The 22099-nt window shown below is 38.5% G+C and overlaps 1 protein-coding gene across 1 annotated transcript in view; it reads right to left on the reverse strand.

Moving 5' to 3' along the window:
* Nucleotides 1-1562: 1562 nt before the first annotated feature.
* XK (X-linked Kx blood group antigen, Kell and VPS13A binding protein) overlaps nucleotides 1563-22099 on the reverse strand; it is a 53246-nt gene continuing 32709 nt past the window's right edge. The window contains exon 3 of the mRNA XM_062183827.1: nucleotides 1563-6030. Coding sequence (XP_062039811.1) covers nucleotides 5204-6030 — 827 coding nt within the window. The 3' untranslated portion in view covers nucleotides 1563-5203. The remainder of the gene's footprint in view (nucleotides 6031-22099) is intronic.

Raw genomic sequence — 22099 nt, forward strand, 5'->3', positions numbered from 1 at the left:
GTTCTAAAATACAGAAAGTGCCTATAGTTGGTGATACTGTATTGTGAACTTAAAATCTTGACAGTAGATCTCATGTTGTGTTTTTATGGAAAAAAGAAAACAGAGAAGAACAAGACAGTTTTTAGAGGTAACGGCTATGTCTGTTACCTTGATTGTGGTGATGTTTTCATGTGTACATGCATATGTCCAAACTCATCAAATTGTATACAATAAGTATGTGCAGTTTTCAGTACACCAATCATACCTCAATAAAGCTGTTTTTATTTTTTTAAGATTTATTGATTTTATTTGAAAGGCAGAGTTAGAGAGGCGGAGGCAGAGAGACAAAGAGAGAGGTCTTCCATCAGCTGTTTCACTCCCCAGATGGCTGCAACAGCTGGAGCTGTGGTGATCTGAAGCCAGGAGCTCCTTCCGGGTCTCCCGTGTGGGTGGAGGGGCCCAAGGACTTGGGCCATCCTCTACAGCGTTCCCAGCCATAGCAGAGAGCTGAATTGAAAGTAGAGCAGCTGGGACTCTATCCAGCGCCCATATGGGATGCCGGCACCTCAGGCGGCAGATTTACCTGCTACACCATCACAGCCAGCCCCATCTGTTTTTATTTTTTTAAAAAAGATTTATCCGGGGCCGGTGCTGTGGCACAGCGGGTTAAAGCCCCAGCCTGCAGCACCAGCATCCCATATGGAAGCTGGTTCTAGTCCTAGCTGTTCCACTTCTCTCTGCTATGGCCTGGGAAAGCAGTAGAAGATGGCCCAAGTCCATGGACCCCCGCACCCATGTGGGAGACCTGCGAGAAGCTCCTGGCTCCTGCCTTCGGATCTACTCAGCTCTGGCCGTTGCAGTCATTTGGTGAGTGAACCAGCGGAATGGAAGACCTCTCTCTCTCTCTCTGGCTCTACTTATCTCTGTAACTCCTCTGTCTTTCCAAAATAAATAAAATAATTCTTTTAAAAATATAAAAAAAGATTTATCCTATAGCTAAGTCTTTGTAAATTGCAAAGTCACCTTCAGAAGCAAAGGTTAGTTTCTGAAACTGTCCATGTCTAGCTCATGCTCTAAAATGTTTCCTTTCATGATTGATATATTCTTTTCAATTAGGATCTGTCATTTATATTTGAGTATTTGTTTATTTTAGCATCAAGCCACCCTTCTGGTGAGTCACTGAATCAGTGTACCATTTATGTTTGTCTTGAAGAGATGTATATCACTTTTTTTTCTGTATCACACATAGCAGCTGTTAGATAACCAAACAGAATCTTACAGTATCCTGCAGTGCAGCTTTCACAGAGTAAATGATTTTAAAACAATCAGAGGAGTTTAGATAGACTGTTGCTGAATCCCAGCACTCTCAAATTTTTCATCCTATATAAGGAATTTCCAGGTGAGGTTGTAAGACTATAATTATCAAAGCCAAACCACTTTCAAATTTGTTTTTAAAACAGTCACCGAGTACAAAAGCCATTAAATACTGTATAAGAAATGAAATACAAGGAGAAATTGAAAAATTAATTTATTAAATGAAGAAACAAAATATTTGAATCAATGACTGCAGAGAAACAGTCCACAAACGTTCACATCCACAATGTATTGGCTGAGAAATACTGGCATATACACTCTTAACCATGGCACTAATGCTGTAAGGTGGCTTCCAGAGAAATGCTGTATTTGATGATGGAATCTAATGCTTATTTTCCCATTTGCAAGACTGAAAAGATTAAACTTACATTCAGTGCCTTGAATTAGGCATTCATGTTGTAACATAAATATCAAAAGATGCTGCTACATCCTTTGTGAAAGATGATACCAAAATGATAAATTCGTTTGCCTTCAGAAGCTTTTTCTCAGACTCAGTGGGTCATTTTTCTCCATATGCCATACATTTTGGTGATAATTTCTGTGAGTAACTGGTGGTAAATGAAAGAGCACTTGTTCAGAAGGCCAAAGGCCCACTCAAGACACTCACTGTGGATGGCACTTCTTATTTCCTTCAAACAGTAAAAAAATAACAACCTGCTTATGGATTTGAATAACTATAACAACTCTTTAAATGTGCATGGCACTTTAGAAGTATTTTCAAAGCATCTTCACAGTTACAATTTAATTTGATTTTTCTGACAACCTTGTGAGGTAGGCTGGGCAGGTATAGCATCGAAATTTAGTAGGTGAGCAAATGAAAGCATAAAGGAATTAAGTAACCCAAAGGGCTGGACTGGGAGATCCCAATCGCTATAGTGGGATGTCTCCAGTATTGACAAGAGAAAGTCGAACATGTTTGGTGATCTTATTTTGGTATATTTTTAGGAAATACTTCATCCTTATCCAGCCAAATGACAGTGATTCAGTTGCAACAACTGTCCTGATGAGTTATGGCATGAGATTTAAAGACAAAGCATTTAGAGTTTTACAAACTGAAATTATAACTGAAAGACAAATTTTTAATTCCCAACACATGAAAACATTTTCTGGTTTGCTTATGTGTTTTGGACAACACCGCCCCACAGTGTGAACTGTAAGTCTGCCATTTCAGAGATATTAACATAAATAATATAAAAATAAAAATTCTCAGTTCACCATAACTTATATTTTCACCATGCAGAAAAAATAGCAGTGATTTCTGTCCCCCTAAGTGAATGGCCATGCATATCCCCAAAGCTGAGGTACCTGGAAATCAAAGGTTAAAACTGACAAAACATTCAATGTGGTTATGAAGCCTCTGTCCTTATAAATGTGTTAACTGGGATTTGTGACTCTTGCAGAAATCACTGTTAGCTTGGTTTGGGTCAATACAGATCTCTGAATTAAAGTGATTTCAAATGTATTTATAAGTTAAGATTTTCTAATGGTTTTTGAGACAGGCTTCCAAGACTGGGAAACACCAGCCTCTCCATCCCTGTCTAATTCTGAGCAAGCACAGCCAGTGACAGGCCAGTGGCTGTCTGGACTTCTGAACCCCAAGGCATAGCTTGCAGACATTTCAGGTGGATAAAGGGCACCTTCACCTCTAACATCAGCCATTTTAAAGCTTCCAGGTGAGAATGTCTACCTCACAAAAGAGCTGGAAAATATATGGTGTCAATGAACACCACGAACTGGTTTGATACAAACACTTGGAATGACTTAGGAATGACCTTAGTGTTCTAATCATTATTTGGGACTAACCACAAAAGGATGCTTGAATAGCTTAGCTTTCTGTTATTCACAGTTGGTATGTATTTTCAAGGGTGGTGTTGTGTATTATAAATGTGTATTTACCTATGCACAACATGCCCATGGAAGTACACATTGTATGAAGTATTCTTTTGATTATATAAGCACATAGTTTATTGAGGCCTATTAAAAATGGCCAAGTGGTAGATGGTGTGCTAACAGGGAGAACAAAGACAATCTTAAGTTTTATTTTTACTTGGTTAATAATAAACCAAAAAAGGATCTGTTTCCTGGGCATGTTCTCAAAGTCAAACCACAAATATAGATAAACCAAGAGAATTTAAAATGAGAAAACTATCTCATAAAAGTAAAATTGATGCTCTACAGTTTAGGCATTTATTGATATATTTCTATGGAACTGTATAAAAAGAGTAAACAATATGTATGCCCTGTGAAAGAATATTTACTACTTCATTGACCCCTTAATATATAGTGGAAATTGATTACCAAATTGCACACTCATTTCCGTGTATGAAATCACTAATAAATTTGACACCATGAAGAATTGCAAAGGAAAACTATAACTGTGAAGTCCATTCAAAAAAAAAGTTTTGTGGACTACTATGGTCAGGGAAGTGAATCCCTATTCCATTTGGTAAGAGTGGCCCCTTTGTAGATTGTTGAGATTTTACTCCAATCCTTATTCTCAACTGGTATTATTTTTATGGTCAACTCTTTCTAGGTATTTTGTTGTCCAGATTTTAATTGTAGAAATATTGGCACTGGATCCAGGCATTTATTTCTAAGACAATTGAGGGTATGCTATCCAATTTTTTTTTCATGAAACAAACAGCATTGCAGAGTGAAGGAGAAATGCCACAGAAGATAAAAAGTATAGGAGGCTAAAATTGGAAATCTAGTTCACATTAACTCATAATTATGCCAAATCAAAATATATTCAATGAAAGATAAAAAAATTTCTGTTCGTTTCATCTCTTCTATACTTTAAAGAAAAGTTTCTGAAATCAATCTGTAACTATGAGTGGTAGTGAGAAAAGTCATTTTTCTTCAAATACTGAAAATCCAAATGCCCATATACCCGCATGCCTCACTGGGTGAAATATTTCTGTGGCGTTTCCAGAAAAATACAAGTTAACCAAGGCAACTGTTGTCTAAAACTCACCTAGCAGGTAAGGAGTGAGGAGGCAGGGATGAAGACTATGAGTCTTATTTTCTTCTTTCCTATTTAACTCTATTAGAGAATCACACGACAGCACTCAATCTTGGTGAGGCTTAAGCCTACCTTCTTGCAAATTATCTTTCACCATCCTGAAAAGGTAAGTATTCTACTTACACAAGCCTCCATCATGCAGATGTTTCAACAACTCGCCGCCCCCCATCTAGAAATTCTTCAAAATATGGAGGTTTTATAACCTAGTTCCGAATTAAATTTTACAGTCATGGATCCTAGGGGAAAAAAGTTTCAAAATCTAGGATCTGCATTGCAGGGTGGCTAGAGTTGGCTATGTACAAAAAGCCCTAATGACATGAAAATGGAACATTTATTCAAAACTCAAACCTGAACAATACTCCCTGAACAGGAATAATAATGTTGCTGACAGAAAAACCCCAGTAACCTCTGGTTATCAGTACAGCTTTTGGGTAAAAACTATGCTCAGAGAAGATAAATCGTCAGGCTACCCAGACCAACAATCCAGAAAACAAGGGAAAGCTCTTCTCCTTATTCTACCTGATGTAGCTAACCTTCCCAATACAACTTCAGGGGTGTCTTATCAGTAAAAAGGCCAGTAATGCCTGGAAAAACAGAGTCTAACCTGGGAACTGTGGTGACCCGGGCTGCCTCTTCAACACTCAGAAGTTTTCTTGGCCTCTCCCCATAGTTCCCACATACCCAAAAGCTCTATAAAGAGCAGCAGCTCACAAGGAGTTGACAGCTGACTTCCTGCCTTGCTCCCTGTGTAGGTCTCATTACTTCTATGAATAACAGGTATCAACCCAGAAAACAATATGCCTGTGCCCTGAGAGACCTCAGGTCACATTAAGCAGAGCAGAGATCATCAGCTTCCAACATCTGACTGGGCTCAAGACTTACTTTACTGCTAGAAGGTGTCTCACGCCTGTTACTAGATGACTTTGTGTCTGACTTTCCTACTGGCTCAGGGGATTTCTGCCGTCTGCAAGCCCAGCAGACACACCTGATCCATGCCACAAAGCTTTCAGAAACACTAGAGGAAAAGAGCTTTTTACAAGGGTGGAAGAACTGATAGAACACGAGCATGAAAAGAATGGCTGTGCAGTACCCAACGAGGAGCTGCAGAACCAACAGAGGTGCACACACATACATGTAGATGTCGGTCTTGAAAAAATACCACAGGAGGAGCAGGGTGGCATTCTCAATGAATCTCATCATGTAGTACACCAGTAGCCGGTACCAATTCTGAGACTTGCTGATGAGCTCAGGGTTGTCGATTTTCAGCTGTACAGCGGACCAGCAGAACATGTTGATACCAGTATACAGTAAAGTCAGGAAGCAGAGCACAATAGTGGTGCCCACACGACTGAGGGCCTTCTCTATGTTCTCAGGGAATGGGGAGCCACTGCACCAGAAGAGGATCCAGGGGTACAAGAAGAAGCTGAAGAAGTTGAGGAGTATGACGACCACCACCCAGGTCTTCAGGACAGAGGTAAAGAGGACCAGGACTGTGACTCGAGTAGCAATCTCAAAGCTCCTCCAGAGGAAGATACAGACATAGGCCAGAGGCTTCACTTTGACCTCGTACTCATCATATTTGATTTTGATGGCTAGGATGTTGCAGCGCAAGGCTCCGTACACAATGGACAGCAGGGATAGGGTCATTAAGAAGCCTGGGGAGAGAAGAGAAAGAGCACTGTCAAGTCTCACCTCCACCAGGAATCCTATTGCAGCATACTGTCAGGGCCCCACCCATAGTCTTTGAACCCTACAGTTTTACATGCACAGGCTGACTTCCAGCAGTCCATATATACCTAATGTGCCTGAGGACGTTATCCAGAACTAAGGGAAGGCAGCTCTGCCCAGAGACCTAGCAGACCCAACTGCTGGGGAATTAATAACCCTAAGAGATCCCTCAATATCCCAAACCCAGACCCAATAACTATCTTAGCTCCCCCATCCCTTGGGTAGAACCTTTGAGGCATGTGTTCCAGACCATTCTCCAGTGTTTCCTCATAGGATTAACTTCTAATCACATACTTTGATAGTTGTCTAACAATGTTCCCTTTGTTGGCTGCCCTCTCTTCTCTGCCTCTTCTTTTTTCCTATGCTTCCTAAACCTTCCCTCAAAATATATGCACTCAAATCCTTCTTTTAGGATCTGCTTCAGGGGCAACTCAAACTAAAACCCATTCCTGATTCCGTCTTGGTCTGTTGAATACATAGAGTTCTTCCCATGGTAAGTTTTGTTTCCTCCACTGGCACATAAGCTCCAAGGCAGTCAAGACTGACCATGCCCAATATTTTCTCTTGATGTCCATCAACAATTATCAGCAGTGTATACACAAAGAAAACACACTAAATACTAAATTTATCATTATTTACCCTCTATTTGCGGGACCTTTAAAACTTACTTATTGACTAGAATGCTAACTTTGGTTGCATTCTTAAATCCTGCAGAGAGTAGAAGAAATGAGAACCGGTTACTAACAGTCCATCTGTCTTGAACCGAAAGGCCATAGTATTTGAAGAAGTCTCAACTCTATGGTTTAAATTTCTTAAAAATGACTTACAACTAATACATTTATCCACATAAAAACAGCAACAGTTTGGGGAGACAAGATGTGGCTCCTTTAAACTGAGCATAGTAATAGGTTCCTGAGCACAATATTGTTGGCCTTGAGTTCTACTATCTAACAAATATGCTGCCAATCCATGAGCACAAACTGTGTGGTTGAAACTAAAATATAACCACCTACTGTAGGCTGCCAACACTTCCACATATTGTCACAAGGATGGATGGGAGGCTGAGCTTTGAATTAAGAACTAAGAATCTACTTCTACTCTTGCTTCACAAATTTACACTCAGTTCTGCTTTCCCATTCATAAAATTGAAAAGATATACCTCTCATGCCTGCTTCTTTTTTACAATTATCTTCAATTATGTTTATTTCTTTTATTATACTTTATTTTTAGAGCAGTTTTAAGCTTACAGCAAGATTGAGCAGAAGGTAGAGATGTACCCAGATCCCACACATACATAGCCTCCCCCAGTATCAACATCCCACAGTGGAGTGCCATATTTATTACAATAGTTGAATCTGCACTGACACATCATAATCACCTAATGTCCTTCATTGACACATTATCACCTAAAGTCTATATTTTTCATTAAGGTTCATGCCTGATGGGTAACATTCTATGGGTTTGGACAAGTGTATGATATGACATATATCATATGAATATCACTTTTTCACTGCCCTAAAAATCCTCTATGTTCTTCCTATTTATCCATCCTCCTTAACCCCTAGCAACCACTGACTGTCTCCACAGTTTCACCTTATCCAGGATGTCATATAATTGGAATCACACAGTATGTAGGATCTTCGTTACTTTCTTTCACTTAAAATATGCATTTCATAGCTCATTTATTTTTAGTTTCAAGTAATATCCCAGTACCTAGATGTATCACAGCTTATTTGTTCATTCACCTACTGAAAGACATTTTGGTATATTTTACATTTTTGCATGGAGATATTTAGTTGTTCTAGCACCATCTATTTCTGCACTGTATTTCCTTTGCTTCTTTGTCAAAGATCAGCTGACTATATTTTTGTGAATCTATTCTGAGCTCTGTATTCTGTTCCACTAATCTACTCCTTTGCCAATACTACACTGTCTTTGATTATTGCAGCTTTATCCATGCCCACTTCTTAAAATGCAATCTAATGTAATTCTGTCCACATAACATAACTGTCTCTACCTAAATGTGTAATATAAAATGCATGTGAATAAAGGAGGTTTTCTTCTTATTTAAGTTCTGAATCAATGGAAAAACCACCTATATTTGGTGAGCATATCTGACAATTTGGTGTTTATTTGCTCAGTGTTACTCAAATTATCAACTTTTCTCATAGTCTTTTGGCACTGACCTAAATTATTGGTATCAGTCACTAGAAAGTACAGTGCATAGTCATCAAATTTAAAAGATAGAAACACCACCATCAGAGTAGACTGAGAAGTAACTGGATTGAGTTATATTTTTTAAAGAGGCTAATTTAGTAGATCTTTCTAAACCAGAACGTATTAGTGGTATACTTACAAGTTATCACACCCTAAGGATCCAGAACTGAGTCTTTTTCTTTTAGTCCTTATATTTTCTCCAAGTGATAAAAAATAACAAAAGATACTTCAAATGTATAACACGAGTTAAATAAATATCATTAGAGTGTAAATTGTGTAGTAATGTATGTATAGTATTTATATATTTATTGCTTTTTATAATAACATAAACCCCCAAATTTTTCCAGGATCTATCCATTTTTCTTCTATTAGTCCAACTGTTTCCAAATCACATCTTTTTCAATAAAGAGAGCTAGGCAATTATCATCCAACTGGTGCTTAGTAGTAATCAAACACAGACGTCTTCTGAAAATGCAGAGAAATTACCTGAATTCAATCACATCAGTCCAACTGTTGGGTACTCACTGCAAAATGCCACAGACAGAAATGGGCCCAGGTGGGGAGATAACATTCGAGAGACGAGTGGCCTGTATAAAATGCTTGCAGTATACATTTCTACCTCTAGAATTAAGCTGTTATCTAATGACCAGAATGATGCTCATGCAAATGCCTGTTTATTCAGAATTAAAGTTTCCTGATACCCCTTCCCAAACTTATTTTCCCAGTGTCAACACAAAAGTGGATCAGTTAGCAACCCTGCCTGTTTAAGTGGCACTTCACAGAAGTTTCACATCTCCTAATAATCCTATTCTCATTTCCTAGATGTGTGTGTTGGGTGGGGGTACATTTTGCTGTTTTCATCTTTTATTAGAAGGTGAGACATCACTTCAGGTAAAGCTAAAAAGGATGCTCTGCAGTCTGACTCTTCAGTAAAATGTCTGAACTTGGGAAATACTTGGGTGGGTGGAATGGACTTTTGTAAAAAATTAGTGAATGGGGCTAGCTTTGTGGTGCAGGGGGTTAAGCTGTTGCCTGCAAAGCTGGCCTCCCACATGAGCACTGGTTTGAGTCCTGGCTGCTCCACTTCCAATCCAGCTCCCTGCTAATAGCCTGGGAGAAGCAATGGAAGATGATTCAATTGTGTGGGCCCCTGCCACCTATGTGGGAGACCTGAATGAAGCTCCTGTCTCCTGGCCATTGTGGCAATCTGGGGAGTGAACCAATGGATGGAAGTTCTCTCTCTCTCTCTCTCTCTATCTCTATCTCTATCTCTCTTACTCTCTTTCTCTCTATATAACTCTGACTTTCAAATAATAAATATTTTTTAAAAATTAGTGAATGACTTCAAGGGGGAAACTGAGGCAACCTAAAGTGATACATATTATAGTGGTCTAGGGAAATTACAGGAAGTTAGCACAGTAAGCTCCTGAAAATTGCTATTTTAACCAGATTTCTGAGAGGTAGTGCAAGACTCAGATGGAGTCACTGGCTCCTGGCTTTGCAAGCATTTGGGAAGTGAATCAGAGGATAGAGTATCTCTTTCTCTGTCTCTCCTTCTCTCTGTGTCACTCTGCATCCAAATAAATAAATAAGTCTTTTAAAAATTAATTTTCACCATCTTCCTCATTTTTGGCTCTTTTACCTGAGTGTATGAATCTGCTCTAAGTCAGCTGCATCTAAAATAATATACTTTGCTGGCAAGAGCACACATGATTTTCATGATGGATAGATGTAGGTTCATTTTAATATATTTTCAATCATTTTGTAGGCTGGAAAATTTGTATAATAATTAAGGTAGAAAGGAGGGAGAAAAAGGAAGAAAGAAACAGAGAGGGGAAAAAGGGAGGAGGGAAGGAAGGATGCAGAAAAGAGAAAGAAGTCTTTTTTTTACCCTGCACTTACTTTAATTTACTACTACACTCTGATGCCTTTTGATCCTCTAACAAACACTTCCTAATCCTCAACTCCTTGAATTCTGCATTCTGGCTTTGGTTGTCCTTCATCTCTACAACATTTGATGTTGTTCATTCCCAGCTTCTTGCAACTCTCGTTGTAGTCGTGATCAGGTCATTTTTTTCTAATTATCCTCTCAATTTTCATGGCAGCCTCCTTGCAGTGCCTACAGAGGCACATCTTTCTCTTCCCACTCAGGAATAATGATTTCATTTTCTCCTTTTATCCCAGTGTCTACCAGATTACTTTTCCCAGACAGTCCAAAGATGTCTCAAAAAAATGGACAAAATAAAACTTGTATTTCTCGAAAAATATACTCTTGCATTTCCTTTAGCAGCTTCTGACATTATCATCCCAGATCATCCTCTTTAGAAACCTGTCTTAGCTAGGACTCTTCACCTTCGTCTCAGTACAACCAACCATATCTTTAAACTCTTGCTACTCAGCACGACCCAAAGACCAGCAGCTTTGGCACTGGTGGGGAGTTTGTTACAATTGCCCTACCCCAGTTCCACTGAATTTGAATTTGTATTTTCCAGGGGACTTGTATGCACATTAAAGTTTAAGAAGTACTGCTCTAAGTACTACTAGTACCTAGCACAATGAATGGCACAAAGAAGGTAATCAATATATTTATAATGAATACATTAATAAAAAAAGAACTATGAATTGCCTTTTTTCACCATTGAATGAGGAACACTGCCACAGACATGATTGGTGCAAACAAAGAGAATGTTTAAAGCCTGTTACCATGGTGACTCCTGGGGTTATGGGCATCCAATGCAAATTCATCTATTCTCCATATGCCTTTCTCAATCACAAAGTTGCACCTATTTCCACAATTTTCTGAGAAGTAGGATCCAAATTAGAAAAACTCTTTGAGATTTAAGTCTGTACCCTAAAAATGCTTCTTGAGGTAAATGAGAGGGCTCCAAAACAGGGAGATACAAGAATACAAAAAGTTTGTGGGAAAATGCAATTAAAAGATAAATTTATCTTGGTACAAAATAAAACTGAAATTCATGCATAGTTTTCTCATAATAGGCATGTTCCATGAACTTCTTAAATAATCTTCATATATGAACAATGCAGTATTCTCTGATGACAAGAGTAACTATGAAAGCTAAGCACTGCTTCAGGACATGGGGACCAATCAGGAGTTATCCCAATTATCTTGGCAGTGTCAGGTCTTCCTGGCCAGTCAGTAACTGGCCTTGCTCGATTCCACAGATTACTTCTTGGAATTAGTTTTGAATACTTACTCTAGTACCCAGTGTTATTCAGCTTTAATTTCTACCCTTGGCTCTGACAGTTGGCCAGCAAAATACTGATGAAGAGGTTGAGAACAAGAGAGATCATTATTACCTTCAGCTTACATCCATATCTGCTCACGGTTCCTCCCAGGTGCTAGTACAAATACTGCTTTTAGCTTTCTTAACACTTTTATTGAGATCTAATTCAAATATATTTAAAGTAAACAATTTTTTTATAATATTCACAGATATGTGCAACCATCACCACAGTTAATTTTAGTACATTTTCATCACCTCAAAACAAAACACTGCATTCTATAGCTATTACCCCTCCACCCTCATGCACACAGCCTTATATGACCATTAATCTACCTTCCATATCTACAGGTTTCTCTATTCTGGACTTTAAGATGAATGAGATAATATAAGGTTCATCTATGTTATAGCATACAGTCCTTTATTAATTCATTTCTATGGCCAGGTAATATTTCATTGTATGGATATACAAGACTCTGCTTACCCAGTTATCAGTTGATGACCATTTGAGTTGTGTCTACCTTTTGGTTATTGTAAATAGTTCTGCTATGAACATTTGTGTACAAGCTTTTGTGTAAACATATTGTTCTTTTCTCTTGGGTTTATAAGAGTACAGTTGCTGAGACACATGATAAATCTAGTTTTACCTGATTTCCAAAGCAGCTGCAGCATTTTATACTCCCACCAACAGTATATGAGGATTCCAATTACTCCCTATTCTCATCAACATTTGTTATTATCTAAATTTCTTGATTCTAGCATTCAGATGGGTGTAAAGTTGTGTGCTGTGATATATATTTGCATGCATTTCTCTGGTGACTAATAATTTCCAGAATATTTTCTGGTATTTACTGGCAGTTTATATATCTTCCTTGGTTGCTTTTGGTTCTTAGCAATGAACCAAACTCATAATAGACTTCATATTGTCTTTTGATATACCAAAATGTTTTCCAGAATTCAAAGGTCATGTCTGCATAGACTAATAATATTACATAATATAATATGAACCTTATCCAAAGTCATCAATGAGCACTTAAGATGAAAATAAGGGTAATTCTGTCTTCTCAGTATTTTTTAATTCCCTTAATAAAAGCATGAAAAAGCAAAAAACAATTTCCACGCTGGCTATGGCAGATTAGCTTGTTTTGGTCCAATATTTCTACCAAGAACAACTGGATACAAACATTTGTTCAAAAAGCATTAGAGAGCTACCACAGAAGTGGGTACTCCTGGGGCTAAGATCTCAGAAAGAAGAAATGTTCCCAGAGAAAATTCTAAAGATGTTTTTCAGTCTCTCAAGAAATGTGCCCAAATATAAGCAGGTACTAAGGGACTAAGAATCTTAACATAACTTTCAGCAGTTTCTCAAAGCTAGTAGGTGTGGGAGCAAATACTGACATTCAGGTTCCATAAAGACCCTGGCATACAACCAAGGTTTCCTGGTGGCAACGCAAAGGACACTAGGAGTAACAGTGACTGAAATAGATTAAGCCTGCACAAAGACTTAAGCACAGATTTCACCCAAATCAAATTGTGACTGAATCAAGTTGAGCTGCATCTAGTCCAGCTGCCTGCCATAAACACAGTAAAATCTTCCTGGAGAGACAACTCATTCTGAGGCTCAAATAACCTCTACTTTTCTTCATTCAAATATGTGTTATTAATGTAAAAATAATATGGCATGCCAACAATGAAATTTTTTAAAATGACCACAATGAAAGAATAATAATAGATAATAAAAACAGACCTATAGGAGACACAGATTTCTGACATGGACTCAAAAACTTTTCATATGTTAATGAAGTTAAATGACAATATAAGTAATTTATCAGAGACTGGAAACTATTTTAAAACCTCAAATGAAAATTTTAGAACTGAAAAATAGCATCATTTATAATTGAGAAATCAACAGACGGGTTTAATAGCAGATTAGGCACAGCTATAAAGATAATTAGCAGTAACTGAAAGGCTTGGAGAAAATACTGATGGAGAAACAAAAAGCTCGAGACTTTACAGGAAAGTGAAAATGTGTGTGTGTGTATTTGTGTGTGTGTATGTGTGTTGCGGGTGGATTAGAAGAAGCAATATTTGAAGTGATAAATGTTGAGAACTTCCCCAAACTGCCAAAATATCAAGCCACAGTTTTAGGAACTGCTACAAACCCCAAGTAGGATAAAAGGGACGAAAACCACATCTAAGCATACCATGTTAAAGTTGATGGAAACCAAGGTCAAAGAAAAGTCTTAAAAAGTAGAAACAAACTGGTTAAGTTCAAAGTAGCAATAATAACAACAGCAGACAGCAGCATCTCAACAGACTTAATGGAAGCCAGAAGACCAAAGGAGTGACTCCCTCAAGGTGAGAAGTAAGTGATCTCTCTAACACAGACTGTTATACCAAAAGATGAAGGTAAGAGAAGGACATTTTTGGGCAAGACAAAAAATAAGGAGAGATGATTTGTCACTAACACATCTGCTCTAAAGCAGACATTAAAGGTAGTTAAAGGACCATGAGAAATGATTCCACATGCAAGCACAGATACAAGAAAGTATGAACAGGGATCAAAATGGTAAATAAAACTCAGTTCTTAACATTGGCAGAAAGACTTGAACAACTTCACACACAGCCACCCCCATTCACCACACTTATACACAGACCCCCTCCCACACACACATATAAGCACAGATAACAAAATGGCCACTGAAGACATGAAAAGATCAACTTCACTAGTAATCAGGAAATGAAATTTCAAACTACAATGAGATACTACTATAAATCCACTGAATCACAAAACCAAGTGTTGGCAAGGATGTGGAACAATTGGAACCTCTAAGACACTGTTTCTGGTAGTGTGAAATGGTAAGAGCATTTTTACAGTTTCTGGCGAAGCTAACCATGTGCATCCCTATGACCCAGCAGTTCTAATCCTGAGCACATATACAACAGAACTGCATATATATGAAGGGTCTTGAAAAAGTTTAAGGAAAATGCCCACTATTTTTTAACTCCACTCTCAAGCTTTCTGAAGTACCTTGTATATGCACTAAAAGGCATTGCATGTAAGGAGATTCACAGAAATATTATTTTTAATAGTCATATTTAACAATAAATGACATATTAATCAAGAGTAGAAAGTCTCAATACATTATGGTATATTTGTAAAACGGAATACTAAGATGGCAATGCTAAAGAATAAACTGCTACAAGCCACAACATGTGTAATTCTAGCAAACAGTCTTGATGAAAAAAGCTAGACCCCTGACTACATTTACATAATGTTTTGGTTTTGTTTTTGTTTTGTTTTGTTTTGTTTTTTGACAGGCAGAGTGGACAGTGAGAGAGAGAGACAGAGAGAAAGGTCTTCCTTTTGCCGTTGGTTCACCCTCCAATGGCCACAGCGGCCAGTGCACTGTGGCCGGCGCACCGCGCAGATCCAAAGGCAGGAGCCAGGTGCTTCTCCTGGTCTCCCATGGGGTGCAGGGCCCAAGCACCTGGGCCATCCTCCACTGCACTCCCTGGCCACAGCAGAGAGCTGGCCTGGAAGAGGGGCAACCGGGAGAGAATCCGGCGCCCCGACTGGGACTAGAACCCAGTGTGCCGGCGCCGCTAGGTGGAGAATTAGCCTGTTGAGCCACGGCGCCGGCCTACATAATGTTTTAAAAGATTTATTTTATTTATTTGAAAGACAGAGTTACAGAGAGAGGTAGAGACACAGAAAGAGGTCTTCCATTTGCTGTTTCACTCCCCAAATAGCCGCAACGGCCAGAGCTGAGCCAATCCAAAGCCAGGAGCCAGGAGCTTCTTCCAGGTCTCCTACATGGGCGTAGGGGCCCAGGTACTTGGGCCATCTTCCACTGCTTTCCTAGGTGCATTAGCAGGGAGCTGGATCGAAGTGGAGCAGCCAGGACTTGAACAGGTGCCCATATCGAATGCTGGTGCTGCAGGCCTGGGCTTTAACTGGCTGCACCACAGCACCCATCCCTTACATAATTTTTTTAAATTATTTTTTTAAAATTGGTTGGGCATTGTGGCACAGCAGATACATCCACCACTTGAGATGCTTGGAGTGCCTGGTTCAACTCCCAGCTACTCTGTGATTCTTATCCAGCTTCTTGCTAATGCTCCTGGGAAACAGTGGAGGATGGCCTGAGTACTTGGGTTCCTGCCTCCCATGTGGAAGACACAGATGGATTTTGAGGCTCCTGGCTTTGGCTTGGCCCAGTCCTGATTGTTGTGGGCATTGGAGGAGTAAACCAAATACACACACACATACACTCTATATTTCAAATACATAAATGAACACTTACAAAAACCAGAAAAATTAACCTATGGCCTTAGCAGTCTGATTTCAGGATAGTGGTAACATTTTGGGTAAGAGGGGAAAGGAGTGACTGAACAGGGACATAAAGAGGCTTCTGGAGTTGCTGATACTCTTCCGTTTCTTGACATGGACAGAGGGCTACATGGGTGTGTTTACTTGATAATTCATCAAACTTCACCCCTATGATGTGTATATAGTTGCCCAGATGCATTTTTTACTACAATAAAAATACACATTTACAAAACAAGGTACACTACTTCTATACTTACCAGGCACTCAATAAATATTCATTAGATTGAATGTTTAAAGGTGAAAAAGATTACCCTTTAGTTAATATAATTAAGTTGTTTCAAAAATAGTTTCCTTCCCTACCCTGGCAAAATGTCAAATAGAAAATAAACATGTATAAACCTCTCCTCAGGTCACTAAAGTAAAACCTGTTCCATGAATGTAACCAGTAAGAAACCATAGTACTATAAAAACACATTTTAAAATCCTATTGACTAAGATCTTATGGTTTGAATCTGTCTTGAATATTTGCCAGTTTACCAGATGTTTAGTCAGAAATTGAGACTTATCCCTCAGTACACATTTATATCTTATTTAGTTCTCAGAACTGTCAGAAAATATATTATGTCCTATCATCCACAACCCACACAATGTGATTATAACTGTATATTCTATAATCCCAGAGATCTTGAATGATTTTGCTCTTTTTTGTCTCCAACATATATCCATTTCTTGACTAAGGATCTAGATGATAAGATTTCCTCCAATCCATTTTTAATGCTCAAAAAATGATTGCACTTACTTCATTGTCAAGGGGATATTGTAAGAATTCTTTCAAGCACTAATCATTTAATTCTAACAACAATCCTATAAATAGATTCTATTACTATCTTCATAATACAGATGAGAAAGCAGACACTAAATAACTTCTCAGACATCACTCAGTTAACACAACTGGGATTCAAACTTCAGCAGTCTTGCTCTAGGATCTTGGTCTTAAACAGTAGGCTCTTCTGCCTCAATAAATATAATTAGTATTATTTCCCTAGCAGTGGTCTCAGCTCTACCACAGGAATCAAAACGGAGTCTGCTACCCTTAAAATTTCCTGGTGCTAGTTACAAAAAGAATCTGGAAAATTTCCCCAGAGTACTTTGGGGACCTAATTCTTCCTTCCTTCCACGAAGCCCTAATTTCTTAAGTGTCTATTCCACTATATGAGTATTCCATATATAAATATCTGATGTCATGCTACCTACGCACCTGGGAGTGGTATCTGTGTTAGGCTGGTTTCTGGGAACTGCCTCCCAGGGCACAATAAATGGTCATAAAGAAGAGGGTTGGGGCAGACCCCTCTATCTGCCATACCAACTAGTCCTACTCCTTCCTTATCATCCTGCTTCAGGCAGAGAGAAGTGGCATTGGTGAACTGAGCTAGACAAAAAAAACAAAAAAAACAAACAAACAAAACAAAATTCCTTCATTTGATTTTGAGACCAAGGAAGTAAGTACCTAGAATCATGTAAAGGACCCAATATCAGGTTATACAACAGAAGAATGATAGTGGGACCACACAGAACCCCAAGACAAAGATCCTCCATCTTGCTGGAGATTCTTAGTGAGAGCAAGGCAAAGCAAACCCTTTAAAAATGCAATTATGTACAGTGAACTTTGCATGGCCAGTAGTCTCTATGACTGAAACAACCTCGTGCAGTTTTTTCCCTTTGCCAGTACTTGAGCCATAGACACATCATCACCTCCACTAATCTTTTCAACTGCCACATTAGTCATCAGTATAATTTCTCCCTCAAATCCATCTTCCCTTCCCTTTATTCAACTGCTTTATTCTATTTTATGGTCTTGTTTGATATGTATCCATGGTTGCAAGCAACACAAAAACCTTTCAGAAATAGGTAGGATATAGATAATAAACAAATGGACAGTAAATGGCTTGAGTCTTTCAAAGATCTCAGTTCACCTTCTGTGTGTGATTGTACCTGCTCATTGCCACCAATTTTTTGTTTGTTTGTTTTGAGATTTATTCTCATTCATTTGAAGGGCAGAGAGAGATATCTTCCATCTGTTGGTCCACTCACCACCTTGGGCCAAGCTCAAGGCTTGGCCGGGCTGAAGCCTCAGGGGAGCAAGCAACTGGGCCATTATCTGCTGCCTTTTCAGGAGCATTAGAAGGAAGGTGGATCAGGACTTGAATGGGCATTCTGATATCAGACACTGGTATTACAGGTGGCAGCTTAACCCACTGTGCCAAAACACCAGTCGCTGTTGCCTCCAGTTCTAAGCAACAGTACTAAGGTTTACTTACTTCACAGAGATGTGAGTTAAGAATCAAAAAGATATCATATTGCTTAAAAACAGGCTCCAGAAGGAAATCTAAGAAGCTAAAAAAGCATTACTGTCATGTTCCAGTAAATCCAAGCACAGCCTTCATAACACACTCCTATGTGGAGCTGTGTGGCAAGTGTGTTTCTTTCCACTGAGTACCACTAAGTAACTTCCATTGGTTGGTGGGCGCCAACTCCAGGGGAAAAAAATCAGCATGTAAATGCCATGTCTGAATGAAAAATCTGTATTACTATGGAAGCATATTTTTAAAAATATGGATTTATTTATTTGAAAGGTAGAGTTACAGAGAGAGGGAGAGATGAAGACAGCGAGATCGTCCATCCACTGGTTCACTCCCCAAATGGCAACAATGGCCAGGGCTGGGGCAGGCTGAAGCCAGGAGCCTGGCACTCCATCCAGGTCCCCCAGGTGCATGCATGGTTCCAAGGACTCAGGCCATCTTCTACTGCTTTCACAGGCACATTAGCAGGACACTGGATTGGAAGTGGAGCAGCCAGGACATGAACTGGCACCCATTATGGGATGCTGGCATTGCAGGCAGTGGCTTAACCCAATGTGCCACAATGCCAACCCCACCACAGAAGCACTTTTTGTCCAGCATATTTGGAGATGAGATCAATTCAGGAGGAATGGATATGAATTCACACTCAAGTTTTACAGACCTCATATTGTCTTATATATTGACAAATACCATTACACAGTCATATAGACCATTGTTGAGGTTACTATAGCAGCTATATGTACTATATTAAGTACAGAAATATTAAATGTAATTGTTGTTAGAAGTTTAAGCCTATAAAGTAAAAAAAGTCCTAGAGTTTCTAGTCTACTATAAGATATGTATATCTATCTATCTATCTATCTATCACCTCTTTCTTGGATTATCAGTAGTCAAATAAATTCATCTGTCTATAGGTTGATGAAAGCAATATGGTATACAAAGAAGACATGCAACATAGAAGAGAGATTTGAGAAACTTCATATTGGAGTAAAGTCAATATGACACAATATCTAAGTCACCATTAGGGTAAGAAGAAAACAAAATTCAGTAAAATTTGTAGTAACTAAAGTTTAAAATAACTATAACTTTCAATCAGTTTATAACTTACCAGTTTATCAACTAACCGATACTCTACTTTTAGCTAAAAAGAAGCATATGTCAATGGATATCCCTGATAGAACAGAAGTTAGACAAAGATGTTATACTGTTCTTTAATGCCTGGCATATAGCAGATTTCAATGAATGACTGTTGAATAACTCAGTTGATAACAAAGATATATTTTCTAATAAAACACATGGCATGCAAATCAGTGCTACATATCTTATTCTACCAAATCACATGTTACACATGAATCCTTGAAAAGTATAGCAAATATATATGAGGTCTTCAAAAAAAGGACAGAAAGATAACAAATGTATCTTTAAAAAGATTTTCAATAAGCTTCTGTACTACAAAATAAACACTCAGCAAAGTGAACAGGCAACTGACAGATTGGGAGAAATCATTAAATCATTTGCAAACTATACAACTGATAAAGGATTAATAAACAGAATATATAAAGAGATCATGAAACTCAACAACAAACTACCCAATTACTAAATGGGCAAAGGACTTAAACAGACCTTTTCAAAAGAGAAAATCCAAATGGCCAACAGATACATGAAAAATATTCAGGATCGCTAGCTGTCAGGGAAATGAAAATCAAAACACAATGAGGTTTTACCTCACTCTAGTTAGAATGGCTTTCATACAGAAATCAATAAACAACAAATTCTGGCAAGGATGTAGGGGAAAAGATGCCCTAATCTCCTGTTGGTGGTAATGTAAACTGGTAAAACGACTAAGGAAAACAGTTTGAAGATACCTCAGAAATCTGAAAATAGACCTACCATATGATCCAGTCATGCCACTCTTGGGAATTTACCCAAGGGAAATTAAATTGGCAAATAAAAGAGCTATCTGCACCTCAATGTTTATTGCAGCTCAATTCACAATAGCTAAGATATGGAATCAACCTAAATGCCCATCGACTTAAGACTGGATAGAGAAATTATGGGAGATTTACTCTATGGAATACTACACAGTGGTAAAATATGAAATCCAGTCATTTGCAACAAAATGGATGAAAATGGAAGACATCATACTTAGTGAAATAAGCCAGTCCCAAAGGGACAAATACCATATATTCTCCCTGACCTGTGATAACTAATAGAGCACCCAAAAGGCAATCTGTAGAAGTGAAATTGACACTTTGGGAAGCAATACTTTGAAAAGCCCTTGTCTTGATTGTTGAGGAACAGTATTTTTTTCATAATATTTGTTGAACTCTTTACTTAACATAGAGATAATTATACTGTACAAGGTTAATTAAAAATAGAACTCAGTAAAAAATGAGTGGAAATAAGAGAGGTAGGATGAAGTGTGTGGAATGTGGGCAGCAGGATGAGCACAGTGGGAAGAATCACCATGTTCCTAAAGTTGTAATTGTAAAATGTATGAAGTTTTAACTGTAAAACTGTATAGTTCTGCATACATTCCTACTTACTTCTAAGGGTACAATTTATTTTTTTAAAAAAGATTTATTTATTTATTTATTTATTTGAAAGTCAGAGTTACACAGAGAGGGGAGAGGCACAGAAAGGGAGATCTTCCATCCGATGGTCCACTCCCAGATGGCCGCAACGGCTGGAGCTGCGCCAATCCAAAGCCAGGAGCCAGGAGCTTCTTCTGGGTCTCCCACATGGGTGCAGAGGCCCAAAGACTTGGGCCATCCTCTACTGCTTTCCCAGGCCATAGCAGAGGGCTGAATTGGAAGAGGAGCAACTGGGACTAGAACCGGCGCCCATATGGATGCCAGCGCTTCAGGCCAGGGCATTAACCTGCTGCACCACAGCACCGGCCCCTAGGGTACAATTTTAAAACTTGCCATGTGACCCCAAATCCCTTTAAGCTGGGTGGTAAAAATAGCATTTTAAGTATTAAAGTGAGCATATGGAGAAGATTAAGTGTTCACATGATCATATAAATAGGATTAAGCATTTGGTAATAATAATAGATATAATTAAAAGGGAATGAATGTTCCAACCCAGGAAGCAGTCCACACAGCAGGCTCATAGAATGACAATCACTTTAAGTAGCACTCTGACCTCCGAATCAGTCCTTAATGCATTCATGTCTGGCTGAAAAGCCCATGAGGGCATTTCAGGATTGGAAAGCCAAGACACTGTGGCAAAAAGTATCCTACATGAAAGACCTCTGTGGGTGAGACCCCAGTGGAAAGAAGTAGTCATCAAAGAAGGATATACTTTTTTCTGAAGGGAGGAGAGAACTTCCACTTTGCTTATAGCCTAGGCAGCTCGTGTCAAGTGCCTCCAGTGATCACTGACATCATATATAAGAATGCTAATTGCTAAATTAACAACAAGAGTCACTGTGCACTAACTTCCCATGTAAGAACTCTGTCCTCAAAGAGTTGGATTACAAGAGTTAATAGTAAAACCTGTTCTCAAAGATTTACTTAGTTTTAGTGTATTAAGTGGAGAATATTCTTTTGTCTCATGAGCTATAGTTATGCCTGAGTGCTTTCAAAACATGTATCATTCTTGGGTTCTTCTTCAGAGTTAATTAAGTTTCTCAAAAATAAAAGAATGCTTATAAATAAAATAATTAATTAAACCTCAAAAAGGATTACTTTTATTGAATTAAAAGTATTTTTTTCTTATTGTAAAAATGATCCTTCTGGTGTTCTATTGCACAGTAGGGTAACAGTAGTTAAAATTTTTTTTTCAATAGTAAGGCTGAAAAATACACAAGCAAAACACTACTTCTGATTGGACTAGAAAA

Source organism: Lepus europaeus, chromosome X, assembly GCF_033115175.1.
Source record: "Lepus europaeus isolate LE1 chromosome X, mLepTim1.pri, whole genome shotgun sequence".
NCBI lineage: Eukaryota > Metazoa > Chordata > Mammalia > Lagomorpha > Leporidae > Lepus > Lepus europaeus.